Here is a 13,213-nt window from a genome sequence, read left to right on the forward strand (position 1 = left end):
TCAGATTTATTAGTGCAGGAGAGAGACAGACTGAAATAGGACAAGTCATTTTGAACAACTATATAAAGGCTGCATTGTCAAACAAGGTGTCTTTCTCCTGAAATCAAGTAGAGCACCTCTCCATGGTGTTTGAAAGAGAGCTAATGGAAATGGATTCACATATAAGTAACCACCATTTCTGGTAAACACTGAGTTACTTGGATGAAAAAGGATGAGGAGTACTGATGACTCTTGATCAGCTGTTTAGGGGAGTGGGAGGCAGAGGTGGTTTGTACAAAAGGCCTCTCTTATGCTGTTGTTGAAGGAAGGCTTGTTGTCACTCAGCAGCACTGGAGAACACCCTGCCTGCTGCAGGCTGCCTTCAAGCATCCTCCAAGGAGGTGCAGCCTGTTCGCAGCCCTTGTCCTCCAGTCTTTCCTTGCAGCAGTATCAGCCTCTCAAACCTGGGGACTCAGTTGCTCCTACAAATGCTTCCTGTCTGATTTCAGTCCAAAAAGTCAGGCAGGTCAGTTTTTAATAATTTGTTCTTTCAAACTGAAATGATTTAGAGAGTCCAGCTGGTTAACTGGAGATGGTACCAAACTCCAGCAGGAGGAAGCAATGAATATATGGGCATGTAACCTCTGCGCTTGAAAACAGGCATGTAAACCTTGACATAGCCTCCCCTTTTCCCTAGACTGGTAGATTTCTGAATCAGTTAGTCTCAGCAGCCTTGGCAACCACAATCTGGACTAAAATGTTTTTCCTTCAGTTCTGATGTACACCTATAATTGGCTATTATAGAGCCCTATGCCCTTGATGCTGGCAAAACATGCAGGTTTTCCTATAGAAATAAGAATAAATGGTCAACATTTCTAAGTGTATCCTAAAGCACAATGCCAAAATGCACATGCTGCTCCTGACATAAATGAGCTGCTGGAAAACCTATACCAGCATAAATCTCCACAATCTATGAAAAATATCTATACACCCCGTGTGGTGCTTAACTTCAAGCATGCAAGCTAAAACACTTTGCATGAGTTAATATTATTATATCCTACAGTTTTCTGTATATATAAGACATAATGCCCTGTGGGGGAGAGTTGCAGAAAGGAAGCAAGCCAGCAGTGCAATTAATTTATTCTTCAAAAATGTCACTAAAATATCATGGTGAGAACAAGGAGACAGACATTAATTCTAGAATATTATGCAAAATAGGTGGCAGTGTCATTCTAAAGGGTCAGGGTAGTTTACTTTTAATTACACTATTAAAGGCAGAAAACCAGATACTTCAGTGATAAGTAGATCTGGGTCTGCAAGATGTGGTAGCAATAATCCAAAGCATATAGCTAGTGGTCTCTTTGAAAGGAAGTTGATGTTTCCAAATGATAGTGTAGGAACTACACAAAGAGAGCAGAAAAGGGAATTATTAACAACTTACCTAATGCTGTTCTTGCTGGTGTGGCATCTTTTTTAATCCAAAAGGATACCCAGGAAAGAACAACTGTTAATATACAGGGAATGTATGTTTGAATAGTAAAGTATCCCATTCTTCTACTTAAGTCGAAGTATATAGTCATGACTACATAATCACCTGCAATAATAGCACAGAAAATAAATTGACATTGTGGTGAGATACAAACAGTTCACTGATATGCTAATTTTTTAAGCTTCATAAAGACACTGCATATGAAATATTTCTTAGTGTTTCGAGAGCATCTGTGCAGTAATGCTCACAGAATAGCATTTAAATAAACTTTTCCATTCTAATTTCCTGTAGTTTTAGGTCTCTCTGGAGATGTTGGTCTATTTGGACAGGCAGAGGCTCTCAGTAATCATTTTGGATGAGTAAATTTTTGAAAGGTATCTTGAATTTCCACACTTGATATTTCTGGATGGGTCCATGGCCACAAACATGAAGCTACTATCATTAACAGGATTCTGTAACCAAGCCACACAAAATCCCTCCTTCTGCAGGCTGTGTCTTCCCTGCCCTAATTTCAGCTTTAAGTGACTTCTGTTATCTTCTTTTGAGATATGAATCAGGCAGTAGGGGTCTTTATGGCAAGTGTAGCATGCACATGAATATGCCTTTACATAAGAAGTAATTTATAGACACTAGACCCTCAATGCTGGAAAGGTCAGACTGCATGCTTTTAAAGGACTCATCATTAAAAATCAAGCCTCTTTTTGTCATCATTCCTCCATTTCAAAGCAGTTGTGGTCACTTGTGGTGTCTGTAAACCTTCAGAAGGTGAGTCTGGATATAAAGTTTATTATTCTGCTGGATAGTAAAAATCATAAAATCAAGAGCTCAGTAAGAAGGCTAGTTTATCTCACATTATATGATTTTCTTCACAGTGTCTCTTCTGCTAACCCTCCTGACTCCACAGGGGATAATAATCTGTCCCTCTCTCTCTGCTTAGTAGAGGCTACTGACCTTATCACCTCTCTCCTTACTAACAGCTCCCTCAGCTTCATAGATGTTAACTATCCTTTTCTCTCAGTCAGAGTGATTAACAGTAATGAAACTGAACTGAGACCTATTTCTGCACTTTGCTTGAAGTAAGTTGCTTCTGTTTCAGATGTGAAGAAGAGTTTATATGCCTGAGAACTTTTATGGGGTTTTGCTACCACATCAGACTTGACCTAATAAACTCTATTGCTTCTTGTTACAAACCTTGACTTTCTAGAATATGGTATTTGCAGAAGGTGTCATTTGCAATAGGTAGGTAAGTCTGTCCTGTTACAGCAAAGTGTCAGAAGGCTGAAGAAATTGGTAGCACAGAGAGATTAATCCTCCAAGGAATATACACACAACTCACCCAGGTAGAGGCATAATGGGTTCATTAGTTGAGACAACTTAAAGCTTAATCTTCTAGTAACAGAGAACATATGTACAAATGCCTTTAATACAGTGGATATTTTGACTATAGCTAAATATTACATAGAAAAGAAATTAATTCGGTAAGAATAACTTCCGTCCAAAGAATCTCTGAAGGCCACTGTAAAATGAGTGAGCTACCATAAGCTATGAAGTCAAAGGTAAATAAAAATCTGAGGGTGGGATTTGGGGAAAGAAACTTAAAACAATGAGGCAAAAGGAAAAGTTACTATGTGTTAAGTACATCACTTTGAGATAGATATATTTGGAAGAGGTTGGTAGGCCTTTGTGTGCTTCCATCATGCCTCTTTTAGATGAATACGTACATTTTCATGTGTACTGTGCCAGTAAAAAGCGTGTGACCCAAAGAAGTTTGACAGTCATTTCAGAAGCCTTGTGTATTTGGCATTACGGGACAGAGCTTTAATGAAAGAGCTCACTGCTGTTACAAGTAGGAGGTATTGCAGTACATCATGACATAATGAGCCTTGTGGGTTGCTCACAGGCTAAGGGTTACTTTCATTCCACTAATCCTCAGCACTTTTCTCTGTGCAGGGAATGGCACCAGGGAACTGATGTGGGTTAGCAACCATTGGTTCTGCTGGTTTATTGTTAGCCTACATCAGCTCCCTAATCTGGTTTGCCGCACCCAAGATATACACCACAGCAACTGAGATAATTTCATAGAAATAGGTGTAAGGAGTCAGAGGCTGTGTAAATCAGTGCTTCTACTGACAGGAACCAACCCAACAACCATGGAAAAAAAGTTATGATAATGTTTCAAACATTGTCAAGTCAGAAGGATGAGCAAAAAAAGGAAATCAAAGACTATAAGAAATGTGCCAAGCCTTTACATTCTCCTTACTCATTTATTGTATCTAGAACTGCACATCTATGGATAAGCTGCTTGAGGTTGGTATAAAGCAAGGCAACCTGCAGACTTCTCATTGTGTACAATGATATATGATACACACAGTTCAAGTACACACACAGGTCACTGCTCCTCTGAATAGTATGATTGTGATACCCAGCACAGCAAACAAGAGTGGGGCTAGATACTGGACAGTAAGATTACTTACTGGGAAAGTAAGGCAGAGTCCCTGCTTCCAAGGTCTTCAACTGAAATAAACCTGATAAACTGAGAGTGGGAGAAAATTATGGCACGTTTCAACTGTTTTGCAGCCAGGAACTGAGGCAGAGATTAGACACAGAGAGTCTACCATCACGAGAGAGTCCATTTAGTCACGAACTGATTCAGTGTCTTTCAAGCAGCATTAATTTCCCCTGATTTTAGACATCTAGAAGGTAAATTCTACAGATAACCTGCACAGTGTGGCCTCCTTTCTATACTTAATGAAGATAAATTGGTACTTTTAGTATATGGTTTGTTTAATCTGTTTTAGAGGAACACTTTAGAAGGAGGTGAATGTGCCCAAAACTTTTCCATTTGTCTCCTGTGATTAAAAAAGGAGAGTGATTGGCTCAGATGTGGACAAAGACATTGTAGACACTTGCAGATGATTCGAGTCAATCACACCGCTTGATTTCATGGTGAAACCTATATTGGGCTACTTCTATGAGGGTGATAATGTTATTTTACCTAAATATAATAACCTTCTTAACCTTTTAAAGGGTATTTCAGTTATTTTCCTCCTTTGTTTCATGGTTAAACTTGATGCCTTCATCCTTCAGGACATTCACAACTTCTCTCCTTGCTCCTCTGTTCTCCACCTTTCTCCTTCCTTCCTTCCTTCCTTCCTTCCTTCCTTCCTTCCTTCCTTCCTTCCTTCCTTCCTTCCTTCCTTCCTTCCTTCCTTCCTTCCTTCTTTCCTTCCTTCCTTCCTTCCTTCCTTCCTCCCTTCTTTCCTCCCTTCCTCCCTTCCTTCTTTCCTCCCTTCCTCCCTTCCTTCTTTCCCTCCCCTGCTGTTTATTACAACAGAACTTTTCATCTTCTCTGCAGAACATCCTTCCAGCAAGTTAAATAAAGGAACTGTGACTTGGTCAAATTTTACAAGGAGCTGCAAATTCCCAAGTATCCAACAAAGACCCATAGATGTCTAACAAGCACCTAATGAATATGAAATCCTAGGATAGTGAGTGGCTTCATTCATTTAACCACTAACCTATTTTCTTGTCTGAGATCCATACAAAAATTCTCACAATGAAGAGGGCAGACCCAGTCATACATGCAGCAGCTGTGCATACACACTTCTATACTGTACCCTCTGTGCTGTACTCTAACCTATGGCAACACACTGACAGATATTATACCAAGAGACTGGGAACAATTTGGTTCAGTGGAATTACTGATGCAAAGTGGAAGTAAGAGGAGAATTTGCTGGTTCTCCTACAGTACTCTAACCACGCTGAGAGATGATGCAGCTAAGAGACAATGAATGCTGATGAATATGCTTAGTGGGAGGAAGAAATCGCCCCTGCTGAAATGCAGAGCCCCAACTGGAAGCACCAGTGTTGTGACTGCTGTCAGAGGCAAGCATGTTTCTGTACAACATGTACTGAATGCAGTTTTTTTTAATAGCTACAGTAAATTACAATTTTCAACTAAATTACCACTTCAGTTCTATCCTCAGCCAAGTCAACTTCTGTTGAGATTCCTGAATTGTCTCTTTGCATACAGAAGAGCCAGCATGTATGTGCTATGTCTACTTTCCTTATTGCACTACTCCAAACTGCATTATTATCATTATTATTATTATTATTATTATTATTATTGTAATAAATTACTCCTTCCAGAAGTAATTATTTTCTACATATCTAAAAGCACTTGTCTGCAGATTAAAGGAAAGTAGCCATGGTACATACATTTCTGACTTTCTCTATACACAGAAAATAATTTGTACAAGGAAACTCTCCTCTCTTCTAAAAGACCTGACATGCAATTCATTCTGTACGTCCTGCAGGCATGAGCAAGCCAAAGGAGGGAAAAAGCTTTCAAGAACTCTGCACAGTGCCTCCTTGCTCCTTTGGTAGCCTTCAGAGCTCCACTTGCCATTACTGCCGCTGCTAGAAGAGAAGCTGGGGCTGATTGTGCAACAAAGCCCCACAGTGCAGGAAAGATGGGAAAAACCTCCTTCCAAACTGCATATCATTAAATCAGTGTACTTGGTTTAAAAGTAATCACACGGTGATTGCCTAGCAAGGGACCACTGGAATAGCTAATACCAAAAAACTTCATTTTGAAACCCAGAGAAGAATTCTACTTTTTCACATTTAAATAATTTCCCAGGAAGGCAAACTAACTTTTAACTGAACCGTCAGACCACCAATTCACTGAAATAATGAAAATTACCTTGAGGCAAAATAGTGCCTGACCAGTTTTCTATAATGAGAGCAAAAGATGCGCCTTGAGGCAGCAAATCTGGAGTAATAGGAATAGTGTAGCAATGCTTCCCATGAAACCAAAATGATTGCTGTCTGTGACCCATAGGACTGATATTAGCTTAAGTTTCTAGTTTGAAAGTAGGACACTATTTAGAACAATAATGATTTTTAAAGGAATAACTGCTGTGGATTTTAATGAACAATGCTAAACTATAGCCTATTTCCTTTGTCTTTTGAAGACTAATGGCATGGTTGACCGAATTGCCAGTGTTTTGCCTATATTTCACCAAAAGCAGCTCCCTTAAAGTTGAAATGTTTGAGCAGAATGCAATTGGTTATTTTATTTTTAAAAAATCTTCTGAAAATATAAAATTATATACTGTAAATAATTTATTTACTCAAACCATACTATACTATCTTATCACACATTTTCATTTATCCTCCCATTACACTCTGAGGTTAACAAGTACTACAATCCCAATTATCTTAGAAAAAAGTTACACAAAGAATGATTTTACACAGACTGCAATATGAAACTACAACACAGAGCAATTTCAGCATGTGAGTGAAGGTTACTTGCTAATTGTCCATCACTAGAACTGCAGAATATGAGGAGTGGCAGAGTTTATTCATGTTGTTACAAGAGTTTGATTACAGAAAAAAGTCCTAGTCATTAGAATGAGGACTCACACAGTGTGTCACAAGTATGTCTTTGTTGATCACTGAGACCACAGAGAGTACAATGAGGCATCTTCCTTATTATCTTAATAAATCTAATTTACTTAGCAGTGAGCAAACTAAGTTTCTAATCTTCAGTGCTTTTTTTTTTTTAATTTTATTTTATCTGGAAGCCAAGAGAAGACCCTATTTAAACCTGCCATTCACTCTTCATTTCCCCCCAACCTGTTTTCTGATCTTTGCTTCCCAAAGCTCCATTTTTTCTTTCCTGAACCAGGTTTCTCTGCTTTCTTATTAAGCTGAAAATTTTCTACTGGTTTGGCTACTGCCTATCAGTCATCCAGGACGGTGTCCTTGCATCCCAAATGCCTTCATTTACAATTCTTCCCTCTGACATCAGGGTAGAATGTAATTTTTGAAAACAACTAGCTCAAGCAGGACACCACTCCTGTTGTTGAATACATTGGTCAGACAGCTGACAAATAAAACCATTGAAAAAATAAATTTTTGTCCAAGTCAGTATTTACAGAAGTTTTTGCAAAATGTTCAGCAGAGAGGTTTTTTGGAAGTGATGCATACTATCATGGCAGTGCTAATGTCAGCTGGGGACATGCAAGTTTTAGATTCAAGAGATGGTTTCAGGTTCCAGATTTTGCACTATCTGGAAAGAATATCTCAGCTCAGAATCAGGCAGAAACAGAGACAGTGGTACGAAATCCAACCCTGCCTAATTCAGAGTAGAAATTTTCTTCAAAATCAAACAGAAGAACCATGTGAACTAGGCCTTTTCACATCCCAGGCCATCATCCCAACCCCTCAGAGACATGCCCAGTGGAAGTCCAAGCTATCTTCTTACTACCATTACTAAAATGAAAACAGATGGATCAGGATTTCTTAAATTACACTGCCTATTACTAATACTTCAGCAGCTGGTCTGTCTACAGAGCTGGTATCCCAGCCTAACATGACTTTCTAGATACTTGGTCTCCAGCCAGTCCAGGTATGGAGAAGGTTTGAACTTGGGAAGATCCAAAAACTAAGCAAAGTGGTAGAAGAAATAGCTGAATGACTTCACAGGTGGTTATGACTCCAAATGGAGCTATTAAAACAGAAAAGACAAAGGTGAAAACAGGATTTTGCAGTTCTCTTGAAGAGAAGTGTAGAAGGAACGAGAGTCATGAAAGTATAATTAAAAATGCCTTTATCTTCTTCAGCATCTTTATAAGCAATGAAGAAATGCTGAGGACTTATTGCAGGCTTATTCTGACTCCTCCAAAATGTGTCAATCAGCACATATCAACAGTTTTCATTTCCAGGAACAATCCTTGCTCCACAGCACTCTAGGACAAATGTTTCTAAGCCAAAAGGAAGAACAAAACGATCCAGGTCATGCCATCACTTAAGGGCTTGTCTTAGATTCCCCTATGCTGCTCTGACATTTAGGTATCTTCATGGGGATACCTACATAACCAAGATACTGTGCTTGGATGGGAGCATGTGTACAGCAGAGAAACATGTTTGCACCTCATCCCAAATAATTTGAGTGTTCTTGGAGTGGTAAAACAGGCACTCATTACATACATAATTGCTGCATGTTTAACCACACAAGAAATGCATACAGGTCTTCAGAGGTGTCATTTTTATATGTATTGCCATAGTAGCTATGGGATGCCCAGTCACAGGCAAGGGTCTTATGTAATAGACATTGAACAAACAGAGAACAAAAAAGCTTTCTGTGTCCCAAAGATCTCTGGTTTTGAGTTCATAATTGCCTTTGGCATTATCAAGATGTGTCTCTGTCTGTGTGTGTGTGCTTGTGTGTACAAGTCCAGTGTAGCCCAGATTTGGCTTTCAGCACTTAACACTTGAAAAGCAAATTTTCCACAAATGCATGCACACCATGAGTGCCAAATCATTGCTTAAGTTTCCCATTAACATAGACAAATTACTGTACCAGTATACAGTGAAAAAAAGAAACCAAACACCAACAGCATTGTTTGTGCTTGTAGAAATCATGTTCAATTATAAGTATATCCCCTATCTTCTGCTAAGTGTCTGGAGTGCTTTGAATGTACTTGGGAGATGGATCAACGTCCATGAACAAAATTGACCTCCAAAATTAATTGTAAATATAGAAGCTTTGCAAAAAAAAAAAAAAAATTACAGTGTTTGGTGGCATGACCAAGAATGTTTTTCTTATTTGTATACTTATGTGTTTATATACTTATACAAGCTGTCCTGCCAAATACACCTATTCTTTCTTCCCAGTCCTACTACTGTATATAATACTCTCCTCCAACAAAAGCTATGTGAAATTGTAGCATCTTATTCATCTATGCAGTATTACAAGCATCAGAATTGCTCTCAGGAATTTCAGGCCTATTATCTTTAGGCATAATGACATTTTTGTTTTATAACATGAAGTATCATTTCTTATGTTCTTCCAAATGGGGTACTAATGAAAACAATGGAGTTTTAATTTGGTTGTTGTAAGGTACAAGTAATATTGGAAAATCCTCCAAAAAATGCAGTTTTGTCAAACCACATAATGGGAATAAAAATGTATAATACCGTAAGCAAGACTTCGATCCATGATTACCAGTCCAGTTCGACTTCTGCCTTAACAGTAGAAAAGCTACCCACATAATCTTCGTTTGCATTCATGCACCAATCTGAGAGAAAATCAATATACAAATATGGTGTAGCATGCATGATCCATTACTCACTATTCCTAAGAAGTGTTGCTATTTACCATATATAGGTTTTTCTTTTGTGCTTGAAGAATAAAAGTGAACAATAGCAGATGAAGTAAAAACAATAATAAATTACCATAGCTGCCTGCATCAGTGAAAGTAGATGTGGGATCAGAGTGAAAATGAGCGTCATTTATGCAGGAATCTTTTTGTCAGAGGGTTTATTGATGGGGAGTTGTGCCATGGTTTTTGAACAGAACATTCTTCATGCTCCACAGAGCACCAAATGCTGTAGGAGGTCTGAGAATATACAACACTAATGACTCTTGTATTCACTTTGCTCTTAATAAGCACCAAATCATGCCTGGGAACCCCCATGTTTATGTCATCTGTCAATGCTGATCACTTCTCATTTATTTCTAGGACTGAATTTCTTACTCACAAGAGCTGTTGTTTGTGGGAGGAGGACCCTTCGTACTGAAGTTTGTTATGAAGTCCCACAGGACTGAATCTGGTGAGCTCGTAATTCCAAAACCAGTTGAAATAGTTTTCAATTAGCTATCAAAAAATCCCATTTCAACATTTTCAAATAGAATGCTCTCTTCTTCTTCCTCAGAATTTAATTTTACACATTAAAAACAAAAAGCAACATTTTGCATGACCCGATATTCTTTTTGTTCAATTAAAATGTTCATGAGTTTGGCCTCACCATTGTGACTGTACTCTGACAACTTTTATATAATTGTGGAATGGGGTAACCTGCTTCTTCCCATCCATCCTGACATCTAGTCCACTTCAGCTGTCCCTAACATACACTCTTGTAGTCCAATTTCCCTTATAATCCTTTGAAAGCTTTAAATAGTATCTCACTGTTGGAAGCCCATCCCTGTTGACCATGTTGCATTCTGGGAAAGACTATAGTGATTATCTGGTCACACTTTCTGCATGGTATAAGATTTTTCTGAAGTAAACACTGCTGCAAACCCGAAAGTTATGGATAAAGTAGAACATCTTTTAGAAAGGCATCCTATCTTCATTTAAAAATTTCCATCAATAGAGTTGCACTGCAACCCTTGAAGTTCTTTCAATGCTTAGTTATTCTCACTGTGAAAAACAGGTGGGTTTTTCTTAGTCTGCAGTCATCTAGCATCAACTCAGACCTTGAGTCTTAATACATCTTTGCTAGACTGAAGAACCCTTTTCAACCAGTTTTCTTTTTCTCATGCAGGTATTTAGAGATGGTAATCAGCTACCCTTTATCCTTCAAGATAAACACTTATGGTCTCTTAACACAAGGAACTATTTCTAGTCTTTAATAAATCTTCTGGCTCTTTCGTGCAATCCACGACTTTTCAAAATAACTCTTGAAGCATAGCCATCAGAATTAGGTCTTATTTTAATAGCAGCTGCATAAGCATAACATATAGAGATAATAGAAAAGCCCTTCTTCTAGGGAATAATCTTTCTCTGAATACATATCCAAAATCTGTGCTTGGTAGTTTGGCCATACCTTCAAACAAAGAGTATATTTTAAAATAGCTATTAATTGACAAGAAATATCCCAGAGCCTTTAGAACTGCAGCATCCAGAATGGTAGGTGCCCAATTCTGGGAAAGCAAAATCCATAGGCTTCAATCCTAAAAACATGCTTCAATCCTGAAAACACATTCTGAAGTACAGGAAAGTCTATTGTTACTTGAATCCAGGCTACAAAGCTAACTATCTGAACTGTTTTCTACCCTGACTTGTACCTATTATTGACCACTCCCTCAGCCTTTTTGTCACCTATAAACATAATGAGTCTTAAAGTTATGATTGCTTCTCCATCATTAACAAAAAGTATTAAATAGCATCAAGCCAGAAGACATAGCATCTCAACAGAAGGTCCTGATGAATAATGGTTTTTCCAGCTATGTTGTGAATCTTACCAGGTAGTCAAAATTTAATAATGTGATGTGTGCCACAATGATTTTCTTATCACTGTAGCTTCTTAATCAAAATGTCATACTGCATCAAGTGAGATGTCTTACAAAGGGACATTGTATCACCAGAAATGTATAAGCTTAGAAAAGGATATTGAGCTAGTTTGACAGGATTTAGTTTCTATGAATGAATGTTTATTGGTGTTAATTGTATTATCCTCTACATTTATATTAATCTATTCCAGGATCAGCTGTTCCATAACTTTGATCGAGACCAATGCCAGGATGAAATACCTGTAACTACTTTGGTCATTTTATTTACAGTTTTTTAAAACTGGAGGGAGGAAAAAAAAAGAAAAAAACCCAGCGTTTTATTTCTCCTCAAGCCTTCCTTGAGGACTTGTTAAAATGGGCAGTAGTGATCCCCAGTCAGCTCTTTAAACTATTGTTACCAAGTTATCAAAGGGTATGTTAAGTAAAGAAGGAACTAAGGAAGAGGTTGTACTGGGGAAGTGGCTGGTAACACTAGACTAGACTAGATTAGACTAGACTATTTCAGTTGGAAAGGACCTACAATGACCATCTAGTCCAACTGCCTGACTACTTCAGGGCTGACCAAAAGTTAAAGCACGCTGTTAAGGACATTGTCCAAATGCCTCTTAAACGCTGACAGGCTTGGGGCATTGACCACCTCTCTAGGAAGCCTGTTCCAGTGTTTGACCACCCTCTTGGTAAAGAAATGCTTCCTAATGTCCAGTCTGAATCTCCCCTGTCACAGCATTCCCATGTGTCCCATCACTGGATCCCAGGGAGCAGGGATCAGCACCTCCCTCTCCATGTCCCCTCCTCAGGAAGCTGTACAGAGCAATGAGGTTGCCTTCAGCCTTCTCTTCTCCAAACCAGACAAGCCCAAAGTCCTCAGCCGCTCCTCATAGGACATTCCTTCCAGCCTTTCACCAGCTTTGTTGCCTTCCTCTGGACACATGCAAGTACCTTCACATCCTTCTTAAATTGTGTTCTCTATTTGCCACACATAAAACCAGTAAGTGATTACTTGCATTCAAAAGACCTGTAAGAGTTAGCTTATCTTTTACACTTTTTCTGTCTCACACCAAATTCCTGCATGCTGGAAACAATGCTTTTTTAGTTAAGAAATTGTAAATGGTAAGGTCGAGAAATTCCAAGGAATATTAGTATTTGCAGGAAGAGTGTTCTAGCATACTCTTTCAGATCAAAGCTGTCTGGTGCAGTTATTTCTCACTTCACATTATAGGTGGATGTGTTTTGTTTTTCTACAGAGGTATTTGGTAGTCTGTAACAGATGCAAGCTTGCATTCTGTTTGCTGTTTTATCTGGTAGAATAAAGAAAAATATTGATCCGTATGCATTCACACTTATTTACTTCCAAGACATTTGACAGCTAGAAAAAGGTAATGCCACTTCTGATTGAGTTTTATTTTAGCTCCTTCTTTGCCTACTCAAGCTTTTCTAACTGGATTATTATCAGTCTTTCTTACATTCTGAACAATGAGTATTTTGTCTCTTCAAATTTCATTGATACGACCTTTTCAAATATATATTCATAAACAAGCCATGACTATTGCCTTTATTAATTTCCCTGGCTTGTAGCTCTGGTATTCATGTAATGTGTTTTCCTTCACATCCCCTAGTGCCTTTGTTGCAATGTGCTGTTAATAAATTAATTTTGTGCTAAA

General features: G+C 38.4%; 1 protein-coding gene across 3 annotated transcripts in view; it reads right to left on the reverse strand.

Moving 5' to 3' along the window:
- GABRG3 (gamma-aminobutyric acid type A receptor subunit gamma3) overlaps positions 1-13,213 on the reverse strand; it is a 335,488-nt gene that overhangs the window by 15,746 nt on the left and 306,529 nt on the right. For all 3 annotated transcript variants that reach the window (XM_052773978.1, XM_052773977.1, XM_052773975.1), the window contains one exon: positions 1,421-1,573. In XM_052773978.1, coding sequence (XP_052629938.1) covers positions 1,421-1,573 — 153 coding nt within the window. The remainder of the gene's footprint in view (positions 1-1,420; positions 1,574-13,213) is intronic.

Source organism: Harpia harpyja, chromosome 22 (assembly GCF_026419915.1).
Source record: "Harpia harpyja isolate bHarHar1 chromosome 22, bHarHar1 primary haplotype, whole genome shotgun sequence".
Taxonomy (NCBI): domain Eukaryota; kingdom Metazoa; phylum Chordata; class Aves; order Accipitriformes; family Accipitridae; genus Harpia; species Harpia harpyja.